The sequence below is a fragment of the Ranitomeya imitator genome, chromosome 10 (genome assembly GCF_032444005.1).
Source record: "Ranitomeya imitator isolate aRanImi1 chromosome 10, aRanImi1.pri, whole genome shotgun sequence".
NCBI classification, from domain to species: domain Eukaryota; kingdom Metazoa; phylum Chordata; class Amphibia; order Anura; family Dendrobatidae; genus Ranitomeya; species Ranitomeya imitator.
In genome coordinates, this window is record NC_091291.1 from 137,890,273 (window position 1) to 137,917,042 (window position 26,770).

The 26,770-nt window shown below is 47.0% G+C and overlaps 1 protein-coding gene across 1 annotated transcript in view; it reads left to right on the forward strand.

Moving 5' to 3' along the window:
• The window catches only part of DRAXIN (dorsal inhibitory axon guidance protein), a 44,785-nt gene that overhangs the window by 2,126 nt on the left and 15,889 nt on the right, over positions 1-26,770 (forward strand). Inside the window, exon 2 of the mRNA XM_069741170.1 lies at positions 22,072-22,494. Coding sequence (XP_069597271.1) covers positions 22,089-22,494 — 406 coding nt within the window. The 5' untranslated portion in view covers positions 22,072-22,088. The remainder of the gene's footprint in view (positions 1-22,071; positions 22,495-26,770) is intronic.

The following is a 26,770-nucleotide window of genomic DNA, read 5'->3' on the forward strand; positions in this document are numbered from 1 at the left end:
TGGCTCTCCAGACTTGGCACCATCAATGTTTGGCTCTCCAGACTTGACACCATCAATGTTTGGCTCTCCAGACTTGGCACCATCACTCTTTGGCTCTCCAGACTTGGCACCATCAATGTTTGGCTCTCCAGACTTGGCACCATCACTGTTTGGCTCTCCAGACTTGGCACCATCAATGTTTGGCTCTCCAGACTTGACACCATCAATGTTTGGCTCTCCAGACTTGGCACCATCACTGTTTGGCTCTCCATACTTGGCACCATCACTGTTTGGCTCTCCAGACTTGGCACCATCACTGTTTGGCTCTCCAGACTTGGCACCATCAATGTTTGGCTCTCCAGACTTGGCACCATCAATGTTTGGCTCTCCAGACTTGGCACCATCAATGTTTGGCTCTCCAGACTTGGCACCATCAGTGTTTGGCTCTCCAGACTTGGCACCATCACTGTTTGGCTCTCCATACTTGGCACCATCACTGTTTGGCTCTCCAGACTTGGCACCTTGCTTCCCTCGGGGGAGAGTCCAGGAAAGAGTAATCCTGAAACTCTTACTTGGTCACAATTCTCTAGTAGCATTCTTGATTTGGGGCAGAACTTGCCAACCGTTATCCCTCCTTCACCAAACTTTTCATTGGGGCAGAAGACTTCTCATGGCCACCACCATCCCAGATCTCTTGGCTTGACCACGTGGTGGAGCGGAATATATATCTTCTTCTCCAGGGTCCATTGGTGGCTACCCCACTCCTGTCCAGCCTGTGTTTGGCATCACGTAGGTTATCTGAGGCTTTTGGGCAACTGCTCAACCATAGTGCCCCCAATGCATGAAGCCCCCAATGAAAGAGCAGCTGAGATCTGTAGTGGGCAATCTATCGGGATGAATTGACTTGTAGGAAAAGTGTCGGTGGTGCCATGATGTCCCGGTCCTCTTCCAGTTCTTGCCTATAGAGGGCACCATCTTAGTCTTGGGTGTAGCTGTATCAGCCACATCCACTAATTAGAAGGGGGTCACATACTTTGGTCCTGTAGGTTTTTACTATATGTGTCCATCTGGTCAGTCATCTGTTCCATTCAGGTCATTGATCTTGTGTGACCCCATTGATGGAAATGGCCACAACCCTCGTAAAACCGGCTTATAGGTCCCCTGATGTCAGCCATTGTCTGTCCCTTATGGTTTCCCAAATAAAGTCTAAGTTAAACTGAGACCATTAAACTCAATGGTCCTCATCCCCGCTGAAGACCCTCTTCCCCATTAGACCACCTGCCAATCAAAATTGATCTTTCTATAGCAATATTTCCCCTCCTTGTTGCAGGGCATCAGTGGGTGAGGGGATTAGTAGGTGCACAACGGCAGAGGCTTACCTACTTACTGATGGTTTCCTATCAGCACCACTATTTGCTGAGCTGGTACTTGTGCCCTATAGTGCTGATTTTTGTATAGTATAGTGCCCACATAGGTCTCTAATTTTACCTATTAAAAGGGGGGTCTCAAGTGTTAATCACCCTCCAATATTAAGTGTCGACGACCGATATAAAGTCCAGACTATAATGGACTTCTACCATGTCGGCGATCGCTGGTCTGTGAACGGACACACGTCTGACCGTCACTTTTGGGTGCGTTTCCCCTTTAAGTTGGAACAAAGGCAAAACCTCTATGGATCCGTCAGAGCAAATTGCTTAACTCAGCGCCAACATGTAAGCCCCCCGCCCCGTCCCCCCGCTTACAAAGTCATGGCAGAATCGCTTACACAGATGATCCGGCTGTAGACCCGCACCCCTCCCCCGGTGGACGGCCACGTATTGATTATGGAGATGTCGCGGTGATATTGGATGCGGACGTGTCTCTGTAATTACCGCTGATGCATCTGATTACTATATATTACTGTATTATGTGCAGTCCCTGGGGGGCCGCAATGAGGTCCAGGGTGCGACACCCCCCCCCCACACACACACACACACACATTTGTAGGAGTTTTCTCTGTTTGCACACCCCAAATCCATTCTTATAGGTTATGTGTGAGATATATGGCGGTATTATGTGCTGTGTGGTGTGATATATGGCGGTATTATGTACTGCAGGGTGTGATATATGGCGGTATTATGTGCGGCAGGATGTGATATATGGCGTTATTATGTGCTGTGTGGTGTGATATATGGCGGTATTATGTGCGGCAGGATGTGATATATGGCGGTATTATGTGCGGCAGGATGTGATATATGGCGGTATTATGTGCTGCAGGGTGTGAAATGGCAGTATTATGTGCTGCAGGGTGTGATATGGCGGTATTATGTGCTGCAGAGTGTGATATGGCGGTATTATGTGCTGCAGGGTGTGATATGGCGGTATTATGTGCTGCAGGGTGTGATATGGCGGTATTATGTGCTGCAGGGTGTGATATGGCGGTATTATGTGCTGCAGGGTGTGATATGGCGGTATTACGTGCTGCAGGGTGTGATATATGGCGGTATTACGTGCGGCAGGGTGTGATATATGGCGGTATTACATGCTGCAGGGTGTGATATGGCGGTATTATGTGCTGCAGGGTGTGATATATGGCGGTATTATGTGCTGCAGGGTGTGATATATGGCGGTATTATGTGCTGCAGGGTGTGATATGGCGGTATTATGTGCTGCAGGGTGTGATATGGCGGTATTATGTGCTGCAGGGTGTGATATGGTGGTATTATGTGCTGCAGGGTGTGATATGGTGGTATTATGTGCTGCAGGGTGTGATATGGCGGTATTATGTGCTGCAGGGTGTGATATGGCGGTATTATGTGCTGCAGGGTGTGATATATGGCGGTATTATGTGCTGCAGGGTGTGATATATGGCGGTATTATGTGCTGCAGGGTGTGATATGGCGGTATTATGTGCTGCAGGGTGTGATATGGCGGTATTATGTGCTGCAGGGTGTGATATGGCGATATTATGTGCTGCAGGGTGTGATATGGCGGTATTATGTGCTGCAGGGTGTGATATGGCGGTATTACGTGCTGCAGGGTGTGATATATGGCGGTATTATGTGCAGCACGGTGTGATATATGGCGGTATTACTTGCTGCAGGATGTGATATGGCGATATTATGTGCTGCAGGGTGTGATATATGGCGGTATTACTTGCTGCAGGATGTGATATGGCGATATTATGTGCGGCAGGGTGTGATATATGGCGGTATTACATGCTGCAGGGTGTGATATATGGTGGTATTATGTGCTGCAGAGTGTGATATATGGCGGTATTATGTGCTGCAGGGTGTGATATATGGTGGTATTATGTGCTGCAGAGTGTGATATATGGCGGTATTATGTGCTGCAGGGTGTGATATGGCGGTATTATGTGCTGCAGGGTGTGATATGGCGGTATTATGTGCTGCAGGGTGTGATATGGCGGTATTATGTGCTGCAGGGTGTGATATGGCGATATTATGTACTGCAGGGTGTGATATGGCGGTATTATGTGCTGCAGGGTGTGATATGGCGATATTATGTGCTGCAGGGTGTGATATATGGCGGTATTATGTGCGGCACGGTGTGATATATGGCGGTATTACTTGCTGCAGGATGTGATATGGCGATATTATGTGCTGCAGGGTGTGATATATGGCGGTATTACATGCTGCAGGGTGTGATATATGGTGGTATTATGTGCTGCAGAGTGTGATATATGGCGGTATTACATGCTGCAGGGTGTGATATATGGTGGTATTATGTGCTGCAGAGTGTGATATATGGCGGTATTATGTGCTGCAGGGTGTGATATATGGTGGTATTATGTGCTGCAGAGTGTGATATATGGCGGTATTATGTGCTGCAGGGTGTGATATATGGCGGTATTATGTGCTGCAATCATTGTACATACCGCTGCTACTGGTCATAAATGGCGTCTCGTTTCCTATGATTTCCCATTGGTTGGTAGTCAGTAGCAGGGGCGCCACTATGGTGGGTGCAGGGGATATAGTCGCATCGGGGCCAAAATGTCCCTGTGCCCCATATGAGAAGAACAATGAGATAGTGATGGCCCCCGGTGGGATCACAAAGTGCAACAAGGGCAAATTGCAGCCAAAAAAATGTATTTTTTCTAATTATTTGGAAGCTCTATAGGTCTGGATGGAGTTCTAGAAAGAGCCGCTAATAAATGGTGAAATCCCCGCAGGGTCCTCTCGCGGCCCCCGACTCCTCGCACAGCCCCTGATTATAGGCGCAGCGCTCGGGGCCGGCTGGTATAAATAAGTAATGGGGTAATAGGCCCTGGTGGCCGGGGGGCACACGTGCCGGGATTTACTCTGACTTTCCATTAATATAAAGGCATAAAGTGCAAGAGTCAATCAATGAGCGGCCGGCGAGACCCCCCGTGTACCCCTCTATATACCCCTCTATCCAGCCGCCAGGAAGGGGCCGACAAATCTCACGTCTCCTTATTTTAAAATGAAAAGTTCAGCAACTTTCTACAAATCTTCTGTGTTCTTACTCTTCTCCATTTTCTAGGGTTTTGCTTTGTTGTCAGTGAATGAAAACATCCAGAGATAGACAAGTTCTCTGGACCTTTTACTTCTCACAGCTGAGGGTTTGTCACAATTATATCCAGTCTAAAAAAAATGCTCAGTGAGCTAAAAAAAAAAAAGCAAAAAAAAAAAACAATGTAACCCCACAAATCGGTGATATTTTGTTACAATGTATCAGTGCAGGCGAATGTTATCCCTCTGGAGTCTCTGAGATGAAAGGAGGCGATTTCTTCAGCAGCACAGAGGGTTTCAGGAGACGGGTGCGCAGGTCTGGATGTCGGTGAGAACAGGGCTGTCGCGTAAGGAGTGTAGGCAGCAGAGTCTTCAGCAGCACAGAGTATTTCAGGAGATGATTATTCGGGGGGAACAATTGCAGATGTTTTCAGAAGACTCTACCCGCGTAGTGTACGGGGCCGTGTGAGAGGACGCAGTTTGGGGCAGACTCCGTCCCTGGTGGCACCGCGCACAGACAGATGGACGGACCGCCAGCCATCCCCCATGTGTCACGCATTAGGGCCCCATTGTGTGGTCCAGGCTGGCGGCATTATCTGCTCCGGCAGCATGTGTTATCGTGCATCTATCTCGGCCGGAGCCTTAATTACAAGTGTAATTAATCATCCGCCGCTGACGGGGCATCCATCACCTTCATTATTAAAATGCCGATTTTTGCATCTCCGATAAAGAGCCGGCGTACGAGGAACATCGGCATTATAGAGGGGCGCACGGCGCTGGTGGGAATTCAGCGGGTGGCATCACGCTTTCCATAATAATTAAATAAAAACGGCATAAATCACAGATGGCGAAACAGAAATCCTATTTATATCGATAGCAACAGGCGGCGGTCACTGCGGCGCGGTGCGGGGGCGCGAGTATCGGCAGTAATGTCTCCTCGCCAAGCTGCCAATTACCAAATCATCCGAGGAAAGTGACCGCCATAGGGCGTCACGTCCATGGGCACCGAAAGGAAAAACCATCGTGGCACTTTGGATTTGCCATATTTCTTCACATTGATCCGGGCTCGGTGCATTAGAGCATGAGGGTACGCTGTACCCCGCCCACCACCCCAAATCCTTCCGGGGGGCAGGAACATGCAATGCCCTTCCCCTTTGTGAACCCCTTTACTCTGTCACAGCTGGTGTAACTTTAAGGTTTTGGGCCCCAATGCAGTCTCCAACTTTAGTAGTATTGGTCTTATCATATGTGCCAAAGGGGCATTTTAGGGTCCCCCTAGGCTACGAGGGCTACTGCTTCTCGTATAGTAACCTCCACAGGGGACATGATACTTTACTGGGGTTGGGAATAAATTACGTGCCAAGATTTAATCCCTAAGCCTTGCCTAATTTCACCTAAAGGCTTCCCTAAAATGACTTTTTTTTAAGGTAAACTGGCATAGACCCATCTTGGGCTCCATTCGTCTTAAAGGGGGCCATCATGTCCCCAAGCGTTGATGATGCATCAAAGATTGCCACAATCAAGCGGAGTGCTATGTAAAAGCGTTAGGGTGCAGTCACCCTTAACGAACAGAGGGGACTGCAACGACGGCGCTCGTGACTCGTAAATGCTTCGGCGTTGAATGGGGCATTGCCAATAATGGCTGCGCCGGTTACAGCCAACTAGACCCTGGTGCTGGAGGGGCCCAAAGTTGTGTTTACAAGTCACAAAAAACTTGGTCATTTATGCCCCACCCTAGAAAGGACCCAACATGGGTAAGATTGCCCCCTTTGGGTGTTCTGTGCCCCTCGGTGGATCGGATCGCGAGGCGGTCTCAGCGCTGGGAAAGAGGAGACCTGTTACAGATTTCGAGCCGGGGTTCGGTAACTTTAGGGTTTACACCTCTTAGATGGATCTACTTTTAAAAAAGTTCTAAAAAAAAATGGAGGCATTGGCTCTAGCAACAGGGCCTGACTTTGGACTCCTCAGACCCCAGAGCGGGGGCATCGGCTGCCTCAGCACCCCTTTAGTTTACTCATGCCAGCTTCTCCATGAGTGAGACCCTGCACGGTGCGAGTTTCTGGAAGATTTGGGCGGTGCCCACAAGATTTGCCACCTCTTCTTGGAACTTTTGTGGGAGCCTCCCAAATATTTTGGGAGTATTGGCAAAGTATTTTCTTGCTGCGTTTGTAGTTTCCCGTGGATTCAAAACGCATCGCCCCTTTCTTTGTACTGTACCAGTATAATTATACCCCAGTGTGCCAATGTGCCACACACCAGGGGTGAACATTTTGCCTCCTTTCTCCAACAATTTGCTAAAAAATCCCAACAAAATACAATTTATATCCAGAGAATATTATATATTTTTTTACCATACACCCTAAACATTCAATTTTAATTTTTACCGATTTTATATATTTTATGCTTTACTATCATTTTATGATATTTTGTAAATCATGAATATTTCTCGAAATTCTGAATGGTGAAAGGGTTAAATGTGAAGCTATTCGGCTTCTTTTCCACTTTTTTTTTCTTTTTACCTCCCCTGATTTTTGCTCTAGATGCCGCCTTCTTTGGCGAATAACCTATATAAGAGAAGGGGGTCACTGGCTATTATTTGGGGTGGTCACCGGCTATTATTTGGGGGGGTCTCCGGCTATTATTTGGGGGGGTCGTCAGCTATAATTTGGGGGGGTCGCCGGCTATTATTTGCGGGGTCATCGACTATTTATTTGGGGGGGGGGGGGTCGCCGGCTATTATTTGGGGGGGTCGCCGGCTATTATTTGGGGGGGTCACTGGCTATTATTTGGGGGGTCGCCGGCTATTATTTGGGGGGGTCGCCGGCTATTATTTGGGGGGTCACCGGCTATTATTTGGGGGGGTCGCCGGCTATTATTTGGGGGGGTCGCCGGCTATTATTTGGGGGAATCGCTGGCTATTATTTGGGGGGGGTCGCTGGCTATTATTTGGTGGGGGTCGCTGGCTATTATTTGGGGGGGTCGTCAGCTATTATTTGGGGGGTCACTGGCTATTATTTGGGGGGTCTCCGGCTATTATTTTGGCCCTTTTATGCCTTTCTGCACAATATGAAAAACTATAAATACAAGCAATAATAGCGTTGAGGCTTTGTCGCCTGTAGCGCTGCACTCGGGTCATGCTCTCAAGTCTGTCGATTTTCTCATAAAATCCTCTGCGGAGCATGGGAAGAGAGGAGAACAAAGGGCCGGAGCGCCCGCCGACCACCACAGCTGCCTCTTCTTCTTCACCGCCAATGTCTCTTTTTTTTGCTGAATCCCACCCTCCTTTTTAATATCAGATCCAGAAAGCGACAATGCGGCCACCGCAGAGCGTACGCGGCGTGTGCACGGGCAGGGGAGCCGAGCTTTGATGTTTAATTCTAGCTCCCCGTGAAGTCCTTGGTCTTGCCAAGTCTGTGAATTTATGGAGAGTAGACGTGGTCTCGTCCTCGTAACAACACTATAGACACGGCGAGACCCCCGAGGTCTGATTCACGCAGGAAACACTCTGGTCCCTGACAACCGGTAACCAGGACTGTAACTCCAAATAAGCCCCCCTTACCCAACATGGAGAGAGCAGGAGTCCTTAAGGGGGCGTCTAGTTTACGAAACTAATTGCAAATATCGTGTCAGGGCAGCGACTGTTGGGACAATGCAACTCTCAGGATGCAGCATCTTGTCCGAAATCATATGGAGGAGAGTGGGAGATCCATTCAAGACCCTCATCTACTAGAAGGGCGTCTATGGCGCTGGATGACTCCTCATCTCTGTGCATTGCATGCACCCATAGGGCACTGTGTCCTTCTTCATTTCTCCTGTGGTGGCGCTGCAGGGAAATTGAACACTCGCTGTCGATCCCTCCAGGACAATCCGCGATCATCTCATCTTATCACTGTTGCAACAAAAAAGGGATTGTCCAAAGTGAAGGACCCCTTTAATTAATCCTCACTTTTGAAGTTGGAAACTCCCATTATTTTTTTATTATTTCAGCTCAGTTGGTTCCATTTCTGGCAAAGTTGAGTGACAACTCTTAATTGTTACCGTTAGTTATCAGCAGGGTCGAACTTGTCACCTAGTGTCCCAAAAAAAGGTCCTGCTTCTTTTTTCCCCAGAAACGGCGCCACTCTTGGTCGTAGGCTGTGCCTGGTATTGCAGCTCAGCCCCTTTAGATACCACTAGGTGGCAGCCGATATATCCTCCTTTAACGCTATTATAGGCATTATTAACTTGTGTTTTGCCTTTGGTTCCCATATCTCGGCATAACGAGGTCATCCTGCCATTTACAAACCTGGGAATATTGGCGACCCTAGTGCCGGCTGTAATGGCGGCCATATTGCCTGGGGGGACGACTCAAGGACGGAGTAATTCTGGAAGGTTTTTGTGCGCTAGTGTCCAATCGGCCTTTGGGGTAGGCAGGGATGGAGTTTGGGGGCCAGGAGTCCTTGTGTAGGATTACAACCTGCTAAAGACAACAACCATTTCCAGATGTTTAAAGAAGAGGTGTCACTACTCTTTTGCCATAAATCTGTATTTTTATTACATTGATGTAAATCCCGCTGTTCTCCTGAATCCGGCGATGTTTTTCTTTTGTTCCCACGCCTCTCCGTTCCTGAGATACGGCCTCTTTTACCTTGAATATAATTCTAGTCTTGTTAACCAACTGGGCGTGGTTCTTCAAGAAAACGCCCACAAAGTGGAGTTTATGACACCACCCAATTGGATAAAAGGACTAGTGTTTTATACAGGAAAGAAGAGGTCATATTTCAGGAACAGAGAGGCAGAGAATCAAAAGAAACACATCGCCGGATTCAGGAGAACAGCGGCATTTACACCAGGTTAAGAAAAAATGACAAGTGACAGGTCCTCTAAGAGATTTAATCCCCAAAATACAAGTGATCCCCTATCTTTTAGATGGGGGACAACTTGCTGATCACTGATGGTCCGACTTCTGGGACCCTCAGAAGGTCCAAGATCGGGATTTTGGAACTTGGAGGACGGGGCTCTGGAGATCATCCTGAAAAGAGAAGACGTGCTCGACCTCCACTCCATTTATTGTCCACAGCCTGTTTCCGTCAGTCCCAAAGCCAATGAATGGAGTGGAGACCTCTGCTCCATTCAGGATGGGGCTGCTAAACCAAGTTCTTGGGTTCCAAACATTCATTCTTGGCAAAGTCAATGGTCCCAAATGTAGATGTCCTTCAAGATAGGGCGTAACTTATTCTTTTGGGGGGGATAATCCTTTAAAGACTAAGTCCAAGTTCAGAAGTCTTGGAAAGTTGGCTTGGAGACCCCTGGGAGCTCCGTGATGATGGCCATAACTATCCAGACCTCACAGGATGATTGATCCGGACCTTCCCCAGATAGCCGTAACCGTGAGATCTAATTAATTCCAACTTTTAATATTTGATGGCACATTTACATAAGGTGAGATAACACGGGGGTAATTAATGGATTAGCGCTTGGGCATTACGCAGGCGGGGGTGCGCGGTGCGGGGACGCCACGTTGGTGCCAGCTGGGTGGAAGGATGGTGACTGCAGCAGCTGTGCAAGCCTGGCAGAAAGCTCAGTACATTGGAGAGCACCCAAGGGAAGGAGGCGCGCTATCCGAATAAGTCGAGCAGCAGGGAAGGAATAAATTGGAGAAAAGGAAACATCACAGTGATTAATTACACTAATTTGCATGTGAATCTGGAGCACAATTTATATCAGCAGATTGTACCCGGGTCTGTCTGTGCCAGGATACTCCGCACCTCGGACACCCCCATCATCTTTCCCTTACCTGCTTCTCGTCTCATTGCCATATCATGGGCACTATATTTCGGAAGCCTCAGGACCCTTCACCCATCTCCCCCTGTGATCCCGAGCGGAGAGCTGGCACACACCGCAGGGTCTATCTCCAGCCCTGGATCCATTCCCAGCGGGACAAGCTGAGCAAGGAAACTTAATTTGGTGGAAATATGCAAATCAGATGGCCCTATTCCAATTTGCATAATTCTAAGATAACATATTTGATGACAACGTGTCTTTCAATTTTCTTCCCATTATCATTATTCGCCAAGTTGGTCTTACAAGGTGCCAGGTCCCTCCGGGGGAATGTGGCTCTAAATGGCGATACAAAGGCGAAGGGGACAAGGCAAACTCGCTAGGCACATAACGATTTGGTTAGAAGGGACATCGCTCAGCTTTCCCAGACCCCAGAAGGGAAATTATTCCAGGTTATTGGAAATAAGACTTTATTATAGTTCCTGGTCGGTCAGTAGTCAGGAACTCGACTCCTTAAATGTATGAAAATGGAAATTTAAGATGGCGATATTCAACCTGGAGGAGCAGTAGGTGACCCATAGGTGTTGGTCTAGTGCACAATGGCAATTTGGACGACTCCTGTCCAGTAATACCATATAGTGCCCCAATAGTCCCATAGAGCTCACATTAGTGCCCCTATTCCAGTCTGTCGTCTCAATACTGAAAATATCACAGCACCTGACAAGGCTGCAAATACTTTGCCCAAAGTGGACAATCCCTTTAAATTTCATAACGATGGCTGGGTGGTTAAGTCCTAGCACTGCAGGTCTTGATTAGACGTAGCTGACTATAGCATTGACTAAGAACCAGGGCCTGTCTTCACTAGGTGTCAGTCGCTGAATGAAGCAGAAACAAGTGTGCTGGAGCTGGTGAGTGACCAGCCAAAATGTGAGCTGTAGCTGGAGGAGAGACAAGACAGGATCTCTATCTGCAGGGCTCAGCTAGGAAAGCTGAGCAGTCTGTGTGTTGGTGCTATAGATTAACGTGTGGAAGCTCCAGCCTATTCAGTGTGAACTGTGCCCGGAGTTGAACACTTATCTTTGGCGCTGGAACTCGGGATGCCGAGAATGGTCGATCATGCGTTTTCTGGAAGCGCTTCCAGTATCAGCGGTGGACACCGCAGACCTTCACATAGCGCGACTCCACATGGTTCTACTCTGTCCAGATGACTGATGAAGGTCATGTTTTGACTCTTATTTTTGGGGGGAGTTTCTACATTCATTACATTTCTCTTAATTACACCTATATGAGTGCCAAGTGTTTCTAGATTACAGATGAAGGATTTGGTTACCCTACATGTACACCACCATGATTCCTGATGTGCAGTGTTTTCCTCTCATGTAACCTGTTCCTGTGATCCCGCACTGACATAGATGTGCTGCTGAATGTTCTGGTTATTTGCCTTTGTGTTTTTGATTTTTAATCCCTTGGAGTTTTATCAAAACAATAAAACTGCACATGTTTGGACCAAACCACATTACCTGTGTGAACGCTACCTAATGCCTACCTGAGGAAGTAAATGCCTGTACTATAAATACAGTCATGGCTGAAAGTGTTGGCACCCGTGATGATGATGTTTTTCACCAAAAAGCTCCATCTTGGTCTGATCTGTCCACAAGACACTTTCCCAGGAGGACTTCGGCTTACTCACGTACATTTTGGCAAACTGCTGTCTAGCTTTTTTTATGTCTGTGTGTCCTCCAGGGTCTCATGCCATTTCATTTCATACAAATGCTGATGGTTAGTTTATGCTGACACTGATGCACCCTGAGCCTGCAGGACAGCTTGCATTTCATTGGAACTTGATTTGGGCTTTTTATCCACGATCCAGACTATGCAAGCTTTCATCAATTTTTCTCTGCCATCCACATCCAGGCAGATTAGCTACAGTGCCATGGGTTATGTTGCGCACCGTGGACAAAGGAACATCAAGATGTCTGGAGATGGCATTGTATCCTTGAGATTGTTAATATTTTTCAACAATTTTGTATCTCAAGTCCTCAGACAGTTCTCTTCTCCTTTCTGTTCTCCATGCTTAGTACGGCACACAGACACACAATGTAAAGATTCAGTCAACTTCTCCCCTTTTTTTTTTAGTTTCAGGTGTGATTTTAATATTGCCCATACCTGTTACTGGCAACAGGTGAGTGTGAACGAGCATCACATATTTAAAACAAAGTTATTAACCCCAGGACCGTATTTAGAGTTTGTGCTGCCCTAGGCACTTTTAGTGCTGCCTCCCTCATTGGTATGACTAAGGGCGTCATATATATCAGGCGTCATATAGGGCGTCATTATATTTGCAAATGGCAAAAATCGCTAATGTGAAAGTAGCCTAATTCACTGCCGACAGTGTCTGCATTAGGGCTCATACTCACATGCGAGAAACTCGGATGAGTGTCGCACGTCAATACCTGGCACTGAGATCGGAGCTTGTGGCCGCATAGCAGTACACGCTCCGCTCCTGAGTGCCGGATATTGATGTGCGACACTCATCCGAGTTTCTCGCATGCGAGTATGAGCCCTAATGCAGACACTGTCGGCAGTGAATTAGGCTACTTTCACATCAGCGATTTTTGCCATTTGCGGCACACATACATACAGCTCCGCACACACACACACACATACAGCCCCTCACATACACATACAGCCCCACACATACAGCTCCGCACACATACATACAGCTCGCACACACACATGCAGCTGCACACACACACACATACAGCCACTCAAATACACATACAGCTCCGCACACATACATACATCTCCGCACACATACATACAGCTCCGCACACACACATACAGCTCCGCACACACACATACAGCCCCTCACATACACATACAGCCCCACACATACAGCCCCACACACACACATACAGCCCCACACATACACATACAGCCCCGCACACACATACAGCTCCGCACACACAGCTCCGGACACACATACAGCTCCTCACACACATATACAGCTCCGTACACACTCACATATACAGCTATGCACACACACACATGCATATACAGCTACACACACGCAGCTCCGCACGCACGCAGCTCCGCGCACACACACAGCTCCGCGCACACACACACAGCTCCACACACACACAGCTCCGCACACACAGCTCCACACACACACAGCTCCGCACACACACACACAGCTCCGCACACACACACAGCTCCGCACACACACACCGCTCCGCACACACACACAGCCCCACACCTTTGCTCCCGGGACCGACCCCACTCACTCTATCTGGGTCTGACTCCTGGGAGCAAACAAACAAACATCAAACATTCCAGTGCATGGCTCCAGCCTCAGGCACTGTCTGCAGGCAGAAACTACGCTGAGGAATCTGAGGGAAGGGGTGAGGGGAGTCACGACAGAACCAGGCAACAGCAGGCAGCGCGCGGGCGAGAGATCATTACAGTAGTTACTGTGTACTATGTTGTGGATTCTGTTTTTGGGCTCCCTCTGGTGGTTACTGATGGTACTGGGTGACTTGTGTTTTCTGCGGTCTCTGGTGTCCACCTGTTCTATCAGGATATGGGAGTTTCCTATTTAACCTGGCTTTCTTGTCATTTCCTCGCCGGCTATCAATGTAATCAGTGTGTCTTGTTACCTCTGCTTCCCGCTTCTGTAAATCTTCAGGACAAGCTAAGTTTTTGATTTTCTTGTTCCACGTTTTGCTTAATTTTTGTCTTAGTCCAGCTTGCAGATATGTGATTCCTTTTTGCTGGTTGCTCTAGTGGGCTGATATTACTCCTCATGTTCCATGAGTTGGCACATGAGTTCAAGTAATTTCAGGATGGTTTTTTGTAGGGTTTTTCGCTGACCGCGCAGTTCACTTTTGTATCCTCTGCTATCTAGCTTTAGCGGGCCTCATTTTGCTGAATCTGTTTTCATAACTACGTATGTGCTTTCCTCTCATTTCACCGTCATTACATGTGGGGGGCTGCTATTTCTGTGGGGTGTTCTCTGGAGGCAAGAGAGGTCTGTGTTTCTTCTAATAGGGGAAGTTAGTCCTTCGGCTGGAGCGAGACGTCTAGGATCATCGTAGGCACGTTCCCCGGCTACAGCTAGTTGTGTGTTTAGGTTCAGGATCGCGGTCAGCTCAGTTTCCATCACCCTAGAGCTTGTTTTGTTTTTTGTGCTTGTCCTTTTGTGATCCCCTGCCATTGGGATCATGACAGTATAGCCGGCCAAAAAGTGGTATAGTATTGGCTGAAGTAGGAGGAAAAGTAGTCTGAGGAAGTTTTTTTTTTTTTTTTTCCCCTCAGAGTTTGCTGCCTAGCATTAATTGCAGCCTGGCTGCGTCTTACCTCCTCTTAATCCTTGAATGGCTCTGACCTCAGCTGTTTATCATGGACGTCCAGAGGTTGGCTTCCAGCCTGAATAATCTTGCTGCTAAGGTTCAAAATATACAAGATTTTGTTGTACATGCTCCTATGTCTGAACCTAGAATTCCTATCCCAGAGTTTTTTTCTGGAGATAGATCTAGTTTTCTGAATTTTAGAAACAATTGCAAGTTGTTTCTTTCTTTGAAATCTCGCTCTTCTGGAGACCCTGCTCAGCAAGTCAAAATTGTAATATCTTTCCTGCGGGGTGACCCTCAGAATTGGGCATTTGCATTGGCACCAGGGGATCCTGCGTTGCTCAATGTGGATGCGTTTTTTCTGGCATTGGGTTTGCTCTATGAGGAACCTAACCTAGAGATTCAGGCTGAAAAAGCTTTATTGGCTCTCTCTCAGGGGCAAGATGAAGCAGAAATATATTGTCAGAAATTTCGGAAATGGTCGGTGCTTACTCAGTGGAATGAGTGCGCTCTGGCTGCAAAATTCAGAGATGGCCTTTCTGAGGCCATTAAAGATGTTATGGTGGGGTTCCCGGCGCCTGCAGGTCTGAATGAGTCTATGACTATGGCTATTCAGATTGATCGGCGTTTACGGGAGCGCAAACCTGTGCACCATTTGGCGGTGTCTTCTGAACAGGCACCTGAGACAATGCAATGTGATAGAATTCAGTCCAGAAGTGAACGGCAAAACTATAGGCGGAAAAATGGGTTGTGTTTTTATTGTGGTGATTCAGCTCATGTTATATCAGCATGCTATAAACGCACAAAAAAGGTTGATAAGTCTGTTGCCATTAGTACTTTACAGTCTAAGTTCATTCTGTCTGTGACTCTGATTTGTTCATTATCAGCCATTTCCGTCGATGCCTATGTGGATTCAGGCGCTGCCCTGAGTCTTATGGATTGGTCATTTGCCAACCGCTGTGGGTTTAGTCTGGAGCCTCTGGAAGTCCCTATTCCTTTGAAAGGAATTGACTCTACACCTTTGGCTATGAACAAACCTCAGTACTGGACACAAGTGACCATGCGTATGACTCCCGTTCATCAGGAGGTGATTCGCTTCCTGGTACTGTATAATTTACATGATGTCTTAGTGCTTGGTCTGCCATGGTTACAAACTCATAACCCAGTCTTGGACTGGAAAACGATGTCTGTGTTAAGCTGGGGATGTCAGGGGGTTCATGATGATGCACTTCCGATTTCTATCGCTTCATCTACTCCTTCTGAGGTTCCTGTATTTTTGTCTGATTATCGGGATGTTTTTGAGGAGTCTAAGCTCAATTCGCTTCCTCCTCACAGGGATTGCGATTGTGCTATAGATTTGATTCCTGGCAGTAAATTTCCTAAAGGACGTTTGTTCAATCTGTCAGTGCCAGAGCATACTGCTATGCGGGATTATGTTAAGGAGTCCTTGGAAAAGGGACATATCCGTCCATCTTCGTCCCCTTTGGGAGCAGGTTTTTTTTTCGTGGCCAAAAAAGATGGTTCCTTGAGGCCTTGTATAGATTACCGTCTTTTGAATAAGATTACAGTCAAATATCAGTATCCTTTGCCATTGTTGACTGATTTGTTCGCTCGCATTAAGGGGGCCAAATGGTTCACTAAGATTGATCTTCGGGGTGCGTATAATCTTGTGCGGATAAAGCAGGGTGATGAGTGGAAAACCGCATTTAATATGCCTGAGGGCCATTTTGAGTATTTGGTGATGCCTTTTGGACTTTCTAATGCTCCTTCTGTCTTCCAGTCCTTTATGCACGATATTTTCCGTGAATATCTGGATAAATTTATGATTGTGTATTTGGATGATGTTTTGGTTTTTTCTGATGACTGGGAGTCCCATGTTCAGCAGGTCAGGAAGGTGTTTCAGGTCCTGCGGGCCAATTCTTTGTTTGTAAAAGGTTCAAAGTGTCTCTTTGGAGTCCAGAAGATTTCTTTTTTGGGGTATATTTTTTCACCTTCTACTATTGAGATGGATCCCGTCAAGGTTCAGGCTATTTGTGACTGGACGCAGCCTACATCTCTTAAGAGTCTACAGAAGTTCTTGGGCTTTGCTAATTTTTATCGTCGTTTCATAACTAATTTTTCTAGTGTTTTTAAGCCTTTGACGGATTTGACTAAGAAGGGTGCTGATGTTGCTGATTGGTCTCCTGCGGCTGTGGAGGCCTTTCAGGAACTTAAGCGCCGGTTTTCTTCTGCTCCTGTGTTGCGTCAGCCAGATGTTTCGCTTCCTTTTCAGGTTGAGGTTGATGCTTCCGAGATTGGAGCGGGGGCGGTTTTGTCGCAGAGAAGCTCCGATTGCTCAGTGATGAAGCCATGTGCGTTCTTTTCTAGAAAGTTTTCGCCCACTGAGCGGAATTATGATGTTGGTAATCGGGAGCTTTTGGCCATGAAGTGGGCATTTGAGGAGTGGCGTCATTGGCTTGAGGGTGCTAGACATCGTGTGGTGGTCTTGACTGATCACAAAAATCTGATTTACCTTGAGTCTGCCAAGCGTCTGAATCCTAGACAGGCTCGTTGGTCACTGTTTTTCTCCCGTTTCGATTTTGTGGTTTCATACCTGCCAGGTTCAAAGAATGTGAAGGCGGATGCTCTTTCTAGGAGTTTTGTGCCTGACTCCCCTGGAAATTCTGAGCCCACTGGTATCCTTAGGGATGGGGTGATTTTGTCGGCTGTCTCCCCAGACTTGCGACGTGCTTTGCAGGAGTTTCAGGCGGATAAACCTGATCGTTGTCCGCCTGAAAGACTGTTTGTTCCGGATAATTGGACCATTAGAGTCATCTCCGAGGTCCATTCTTCTGCGTTGGCAGGTCATCCTGGAATATTTGGTACTAGAGACTTGGTGGCCAGGTCTTTTTGGTGGCCTTCCTTGTCGAGGGATGTGCGTTCTTTTGTGCAGTCTTGTGAAGTTTGCGCTCGGGCTAAGCCTTGCTGTTCTCGGGCCAGTGGATTGTTGTCACCTTTGCCTATCCCGAAGAGGCCTTGGACGCACATTTCCATGGACTTTATTTCGGATCTCCCTGTCTCTCAAAAAATGTCCGTCATCTGGGTTGTGTGTGACCGCTTTTCTAAGATGGTTCATCTGGTACCCTTGCCTAAGTTGCCTTCCTCCTCTGAGTTGGTCCCTCTGTTTTTTCAGAACGTGGTTCGTTTGCATGGGATTCCGGAGAACATCGTTTCTGACAGGGGATCCCAGTTTGTGTCTAGATTTTGGCGTACGTTCTGTGCTAAGATGGGCATTGATTTGTCCTTTTCGTCTGCATTCCATCCTCAGACGAATGGCCAGACGGAACGAACTAATCAGACCTTGGAAACTTATTTAAGGTGTTTTGTTTCTGCTGATCAAGATGACTGGGTTACCTTTTTGCCGCTTGCCGAATTTGCCCTTAATAATCGGGCTAGTTCTGCTACCTTGGTTTCTCCTTTCTTTTGTAATTCGGGGTTTCATCCTCGTTTTTCCTCTGGTCAGGTGGAGCCTTCTGATTGTCCTGGAGTGGACATGGTGGTGGATAGGTTGCATCAGATTTGGAGTCATGTGGTGGACAATTTGAAGTTGTCCCAGGAGAGGGCTCAGCAGTTTGCTAATCGCCGTCGCCGCGTGGGTCCTCGACTTCGTGTTGGGGACTTGGTGTGGTTGTCTTCTCGTTTTGTTCCTATGAAGGTCTCTTCTCCTAAGCTCAAGCCTCGGTTCATCGGTCCCTATAGGATCTTGGAAATTCTTAACCCTGTGTCGTTTCGTTTGGATCTCCCGGCATCGTTTGCTATTCATAATGTGTTCCATCGGTCGTTGTTGCGGAGGTATGAGGTACCTGTTGTTCCTTCGCTTGAACCTCCTGCTCCGGTGCTGGTGGAGGGAGAATTGGAGTATGTTGTGGAGAAGATCTTGGATTCTCGTGTTTCCAGACGGAAACTCCAATATTTGGTCAAGTGGAAGGGTTATGGTCAGGAGGATAATTCTTGGGTGGTTGCCTCTGATGTTCATGCTGCTGATTTGGTTCGTGCATTTCATAGGGCTCATCCTGGTCGCCCTGGTGGTTCTCGTGAGGGTTCGGTGACCCCTCCTCAAGGGGGGGGTACTGTTGTGGATTCTGTTTTTGGGCTCCCTCTGGTGGTTACTGATGGTACTGGGTGACTTGTGTTTTCTGCGGTCTCTGGTGTCCACCTGTTCTATCAGGATATGGGAGTTTCCTATTTAACCTGGCTTTCTTGTCATTTCCTCGCCGACTATCAATGTAATCAGTGTGTCTTGTTACCTCTGCTTCCCGCTTCTGTAAATCTTCAGGACAAGCTAAGTTTTTGATTTTCTTGTTCCACGTTTTGCTTAATTTTTGTCTTAGTCCAGCTTGCAGATATGTGATTCCTTTTTGCTGGTTGCTCTAGTGGGCTGATATTACTCCTCATGTTCCATGAGTTGGCACATGAGTTCAAGTAATTTCAGGATGGTTTTTTGTAGGGTTTTTCGCTGACCGCGCAGTTCACTTTTGTATCCTCTGCTATCTAGCTTTAGCGGGCCTCATTTTGCTGAATCTGTTTTCATAACTACGTATGTGCTTTCCTCTCATTTCACCGTCATTACATGTGGGGGGCTGCTATTTCTGTGGGGTGTTCTCTGGAGGCAAGAGAGGTCTGTGTTTCTTCTAATAGGGGAAGTTAGTCCTTCGGCTGGAGCAAGACGTCTAGGATCATCGTAGGCACGTTCCCCGGCTACAGCTAGTTGTGTGTTTAGGTTCAGGATCGTGGTCAGCTCAGTTTCCATCACCCTAGAGCTTGTTTTGTTTTTTGTGCTTGTCCTTTTGTGATCCCCTGCCATTGGGATCATGACAGTACTGCTCTACTGCGAGTCCTGGCCAGCAATGTGTGTGTCCCAGGGTCGGGAGACAGGGCGCCACCGCTCCACCTCAGCCCCAGTAAGTGGACTTCCGGGCACGCAGGAGTTAGGCTGTGAGCAGGGGGTCACTGTGTCTCACTCAGCAGGGAGTAGGGAGAGTTGGCATCAGCACCACGTGTTCTGACTGCCGCTCTGCTGCCCCCTGTCTTCAGTAACCAAGGGACCCCCTGGACTAATTGGAAAAAAAACAAAAAAACGCCTTGCTCAGGCGCCCCCTCCCGCATCTTCCTGCCCTAGGCACGTGCCCTCAAGTGCCTAGTGGCATATGCGGTCCTGGTTAACCCACAGTTTTGGAAAGGTACCAACAATTTTGTCCTGCCCATGTCACGGGTGTGACAGACAGTCACATCCTGGATCCGTTTGTAGTAGGGCATTGCGATTAGCTCTGCAAGCACCTTCTTGATTTTTTGCATCTGTTATGGAGGGATATACTTCTCCCTCTAGGACCCAACAGTTACCACCACATTCTGCTGCTAATTTTCTCACTCTTGCTGAAGGTTTAAATACCTCCAGTCTCTTCAGAAAGATGCAGGTCTTAGATCAATTTACCTCTGTATGGTTGGAAGTACTTACAGTCGGCTAGTGTCTCCTTGGAGTACCCTTGGAGGATTGCTGGCGTGATTATCTCACTAGTCTTCTCAGGCTAAGTGTATCCCTTCGTTTGTCCACCCTCTCTGTCTTTAGTTGTATTGGGGAGTGACTAGTGCCTACCCCATCCTCTCCCTATCCAGGGCCTAAAGCTAGGGTCAGGCAAGGATTAGGTTCCTGCTCAGTGATAGGCGCGGAACCTATTTAGGGCAGACAGGGTGTTAGATCTGCCTAGGGTTCTCCACTCCCCCCTTCCCTAGTGTTTGGGCTCCCTCTCCCTGTTGTTGTGCACCTAGCTTTTCCCTCACGCAGCTTCTCATCCCATTCCTGTTTTTTTTGAGAAATTATGTCCAACTTGCCTTTTTTCTTAGTTTTTTTTGTGTTCTTCCAATACACACAAAGAAAATAAACGTGTAATTGCAATAATATTCTGGGAGAAATACTTAATTTTTTGGAACAGTTTCAAAGGTGCCAACACTTTTAACCAAGACTGCGTATATATATATATATATATATATATATATATATATATATATATATATATATATATATATATATATATACCGTATACCATACAATGTAGTGCAGAGATTTTCTCATTAGAGCTCCATCCCGGACTTGACATGAATACAGTGCTCTAGATTTGTAGTGCGCTTGTAAGTGGCAGGAAGAAAAATGACCCCGCTTGTATTACACAGCTCATTACAAGCCTGCAGGATCGAGTCACAGCCGAGGATCTTATTACTGTCTGACGAGGAATCAGCACCATGATCTGTAGTGGTCTCAGCGCAGCCCTCATCTGTCAGGTGGTGGAGAGGCGATTATACTTTCTAGAGAAAAGAGGATTTTTTTTTTTTTAATTCTAATTTTGCTGAATTTTCTCAGGAAATTCAATTTGTCGCTAATCAATTTGTCACAAATAGAAAGTTCTGCAAAGTCTCTCATTGCCCTGAAAAAGACACGTATGACACTATTCTCTTTTTCCTCATCCACTAATCTTATTCACCTCTGTGCTGTCACACACTGTCTGTAATGTTTCTTCCGTATTTTGTGGCTTGTTCTCCCTATCCTAATGGCTAAACTATGAGCCGTGACGTCCTCCCACTATGCAGATTAGACTGGCTGCTGCATTCCCTGCTTCCGCTTTTATATAGGCTGTTATACTCCCTCCTGAATCGAGGTGCTGTACCAATGCGGGGCATTATGGTGGTGCCCACCTAAGGTCATGTTATCCTACTCTCAATTTTACCCGATATGTGCGAAGAGGATTGGAAATTGTTTGAATTTGTCAGGTTCCGTAAATTTCTACATATTCTGCACAAACTCAATCCGGAGTGAATCGATTTGAACATTTCTAGTACATTCCAATAAAAAAGTGAAAAATAAAAATCCTTTTTGCTGGGCTTTTTGTAATAGAGGTTTCTAATATGTAAGGCTTGAATAAAAATGTAACATAAACAGCAACGTTTACGGTACAGTGCCCCCTAAAGGGTCAAATTACTTTTTTACATAACTCACAGAACCAGATTCTATGAGATTGTAACCATGTTTGGCATTCCGCTGAAAAGGAGACTTGGGCGGAGCCTTGCTTGCTCCTCCTCGCTGTCCTTTCCACCTGGATGCTAGGCACAGTGAAAAAAAAAACCCTAACTGTCAGAATCTGGGGCGTTATACTAATAGCTTTTACTACCCATTTTTTTTTAACCCCTGATGGGCTTCTTATCGATGAGACTGTATTTACAGATCAGCTTTCTCGTGTCAGAGGCACTTTAAGTTGTTTCTACGCTCAACTTCAGATTATTTCCAAGCTTTACTTTACTTTCTATACAAATTAGAAGATGTTAAATTATCAAGCACTTGTTTTCTGTAACGAGTCCTCGCACCTTCCTTTTATGCGATTCGTTAAAAGCCCTGTAATTAATTTGCAATTTGTTAAAAAGCAGATGTTCCCCCTTTGTCGGAGTGTCCTTGATAATGACTCGTCTCTACGATGTATCCACAGGTGCAACGCTTTGAAAAATGCCGTATCCCTTCGGCGGACTTCTCCAGCTAGTTGTCGTGCTGCTTTTAATTATGAATATCTTGACGTGTGCCAACGCATTCGAGCCCAGAGCCAGACGAAAGAAAATCTCCGAGAACAAGTATAGTGAAGACGTGTGGCATCAAGTACATCCCGAGAGACCACACAGAAGGTCAGGAGCGGCCAGGAAAGATAGGACTCGTAGTGGGGTGCCATCTTTTGTAGCTGGAGAAGATGCGGGGGAGTCGGGAGATAACGGGCATCTGGGCACGAGTAAGCAAGAAGGGTTCCAACGTTTCGAATTTCCTTATCATGAGAGAGAAAATCAACCACCAGGGATTCACTCTAAGGGAAGAAAGCACAAGGCGCAAAAAAGGGGCAATCACAAGGTGAAGCACCACAGAGGTACTGTTCTTTTCAATTCTTATTTTATTGCACTATATTCCTGTTTTCACTAATATTTTTAAAACATCTTTATAGTGATCGATGAAGCGTTCCTATTCCCAAGGATCATGGATGTAAAGCTTAGTATTCGGATTGCATGTACGCACCTCTAGGGGGAGCTCTGGAGCTTAATGCATACTGGTTATACAGTGACTTTAATAATAACTCTGTATACTGAGAGCGCCTGAATTCCCTCTAAGACTGACTGCAGCCAGGAGAAAGTTTACTGCTCAAGTGCTATTTGTAGTCTGCGCAATCTGCGCTTCAATCAATAGTACAAGCAAATATAAGAATCTTTGGAGAAAGAAGCAGATTTCTCTGATAACATATATTACACTTATGAGACACTTGTTCTCCTCCCTTTTCTAAAATCTGTCTTGACCAACACAAGATGGACTGCCAAGATTACAGCTGACTATAAAAGTCTATGGAGATGGGAGGAGAAACAAGAGAGAAGCAGAATGAAACAGAAAGTCGTAGACACAGTCTGACAGGAACTGCTGCTTTCTATTAAGCGTTTTGCCTCCCCTCACCCCAGAGCTGGATTCTCATCTACAGTGCTCAGTACTACTGTATACTACAGGTGCAAAAAAACAAAACAAAACAGTTTTCATGCATTCAAGTTACATCAGCATAGCCCAACTTCTTCTGTGTGTTTTATACCAAGCTGCTGGTTTCAAGCTTCATTCTGTGTGGATTCAACTGCTGTATATTGTGTTCCTTGCTAAAATTGCTCTCTAGTGTCTTATCTCATCTCAGTACTGGAATCACAACTACTCTGCTCGGTACTGCTATATAATGCTCTCCATGATTCTACTGCTTCTGAACATGTGCTATACAGATACAGGAGAGCATAAATCCCTCATTTCTGTGTGTGCTGTTTATGGGAGTGTCACACTCACGCCCTGACTGGTGGGCGTGAGCCAGGGTGTTTGTGGACCCACTGTGCCACAAACCAGACTACCCTGGAAGGGGCGTGACTAAGACAGCTGCCTTTGTGTTCACTGGAGCCTCTGATGGTGAGATCAGGCTTGTGCAGCAGGCAGCTGCCAGGTGCTACTCCAGGGCGGTGTCTGGCTGTGGCTGCTGATCCCACTTGGGAAACAGGAACACCAGGACAGGTGCGGGCAACAGGCACAACTGGCAGATGAGCACGGCTAAAACTCAGACGAGTAGGCAAGCCGGAACAGCTGAGACACAGGCAGGCAGGCATGACTGAGACACAGGGTAGGCAGGCACAGCTGAGACACAGGGCAAGCAGGCACGGCTGAGACACAGGGCAGGCAGGCACGGCTGAGACACAGGGCAGGCAGGCACGGCTGAGACACAGGGCAAGCAGGCACGGCTGAGACAAGGTAGGCAGGCACGACTGAGACACAGGGTAGGCAGGTACGGCTGAGACACAGGGCAGGCAGGCACGGCTGAGACACAGGGCAGGCAGGCACGGCTGACACCAGGCAGGGCTGAGACACCAGGCAGGCAAGGCTGAGACACAGGGCAGGAGTGGTGGATGGATTAGGTAGGGTCCTGTTCACACAGCAGGTGCAGGTACTTGTACTGATAGGAAAGAATGGTGTATGGAGAAACAGGTAGAGACCTGTTCACACAGCAAATACAGGAACTGGTACAGACAGGAGTCAATGGAGTTTAGAAGAAACAGGTTTGGATCTGTTCACACAGGAGGAGAACCACAAGGCTGCAGATAAGAGCTGTAGAGCAGCAAGAGGTTCTGCAGCAGCAGAACCAGAATGAAGCAGAACCGCAGGAGTACGGAGCACAGGCAGAGCCACAAGGATACAGAGCAGGGTAGAACCGCAAGGAGCCGCAGAGTAAAGCTACAGAGTGCAGAGCCGAGAGCAAAGCCACAGGATGCAGAGCAAGGAACAAAGCAGGGTCGCAGAGCCGAGAGTGGAGCAGAGAGGCACAGCAGGGAAAGAAGCCACAGACAAGGAGGCAGAGGTAGGACAGAGTTCAGACAAGGTAATGGTACAAGACAAGGTACAAGAACAAAGACACAGGGACCAGGATATTTTGCCTCCTGGAGGGCGGACAGAAAAGAACAAGGCAAGGAGTGAAGCCTCCAGAGAAGGCAAAACACAGAGCAAGGCCTGGCAGCTCAGAAGCAAGACACTGACTGAGTTAACACATTGCACAGGCCCAGTCCACAGGGTGGAGCTGCCCTAAATACTAAAGGCCTCTTGGTAATTGGTCAGGAACACATTAGACAGGTGCACCCTGATTCCATAAGAACCAGAGAGCTCTGGCGCCGCCCCCCTATGTACACAGCCAGGAAGCATGCAGAGAGCAAGAGACACTGAATATGGAGCTGGCAGCAGACAGAGACCACAACATGACCTGGAGCAGTGAGTAAGATGTGTGAGGGATGGGAGGCCATGCAGTGATGCTGGCAGAGTTGTAACAGGGAGGCATCATAGCATGCAATCTACACCCACTAGCTCAGAGACAACTTTATATATTTACAGCAGATCCTCGTGCTCACATAGATAAGCACCTGTTATGGCTGTTTCATGCAGGGATTTTTTTTTTCTCACATTGCAGGATTTTTTTATTGAAGTTAAAAATCTGCCAAAGCAATCAAATAAATTCTCCCTCCCTCCAAATCTCTGCACTCCGACTCTTGCTAACTGTAATCGTCAATACCCTTTAAAGCTGACTCCCCAAAAAATACAAAAATGTCACATCCCCCCCTACCTCCGAATACATTCCCTGACTGTCTGCGAGAGCGCAGATATGGTATTATTTCAGTGCCCGGCTTGGAACTTGGCAGTGACATTTAAATACATAGAATTATAGGACATCAAAACAGAATGATTTCTTCCAGGAGCAGCCGGGGCTCGAAATGGCAGGAGCGTGAATGGAAACTCAGAAAAGTGCAACAAATTTGCTTCAACTGCGGCATTATGGACAGGGTATCTTATTAAGCATGAATCCAGCATCTATAGGAAAGTTTTCTCTTACCCACGGGTTTGGAGAAGACTGAGTGTACCATGGCCAAATAGGTTAATCGCCTCCTTCCGAAGCTCTGCGAGGGCCCCTAATACTGTAGTGCTAGTCTATGGCATCAGTTTATGAACAGTGGGGGTGCAACCTTTGAGACCCCACCTAAAGGAGATTAAAGAACCTCTGAGACCCCACCTATCTGGAGAATGAAAAACCACTGAAACCCCACCTATCTGGAAATTGAAGAACCTCTAAGACCCCATCTATCTGGAGAATGAAAAACCACTGAGACCCCATCTATCTGGAGAATGAAAAACCACTGAGACACCATCTATCTGGAGAATGAAGAACCTCACAGACCCCATCTATCTGGAGAATGAAGAACCTCTAAGACCCCATCTATCTGGAGAATGAAGTACCTCTAAGACCCCATCTATCTGGAAAATGAAGAACCTCTAAGACCTCATCTATCTAGAGAATGAAAAACCACTGAGACACCATCTATCTGGAGAATGAAAAACCACTGAGACACCATCTATCTGGAGAATGAAGAACCTCTGAGACCCCATCTATCTGGAGAATGAAGAACCTCTGAGACCCCATCTATCTGGAGAATGAAGAACCTCTAAGACCCCATCTATCTGGAGAGTGAAGAACCACTGAGACCCCATCTATCTGCAGAATGAAGAACCACTGAGACCCCATCTATCTGGAGAATGAAGAACCTCTAAGACCCCATCGATCTAGAGAATGAAAAACCACTGAGACCCCATCTATCTGGAGAATGAAGAACCACTGAGACCCCATCTATCTGGAGAGTGAAGAACCTCTGAGACCCCATCTATCTGGAGAATGAAGTTATCATGCTACGTCTCCTTCTAAGTTCCCCCTCCTCAGCCGGGTGGAGCTCCACTGTGCTAGGAAAACAGTCAGGGAGACACAAAGCTGAACCAGATCACAGTTTGTTCCCCTCTTCTCATAAAGCACACTTGCTAATTTTCCTGGGTCAGAAAAGCCGGAGAATTCCTTAACTCTCTGAAGAGTTGCCAAATTTCTTGGCCTTTGACAAAATTTTTCTAGAAAGCAAAATAAAGTTTCTTGTGCTACTTTACTTCATTGTACGAGGCCCAGACCAAAATAACATTAATAGGGCATAACAGAGGCCTAGAGGGGGTGGCAGAGTTGTGGAGGTAAAAAGTTGTGCCGGAATGGTCCCAACAAAATACCGTATTGTTCCTATAATTGCCAAATAATAGCCCCAAACTTCATTATATAA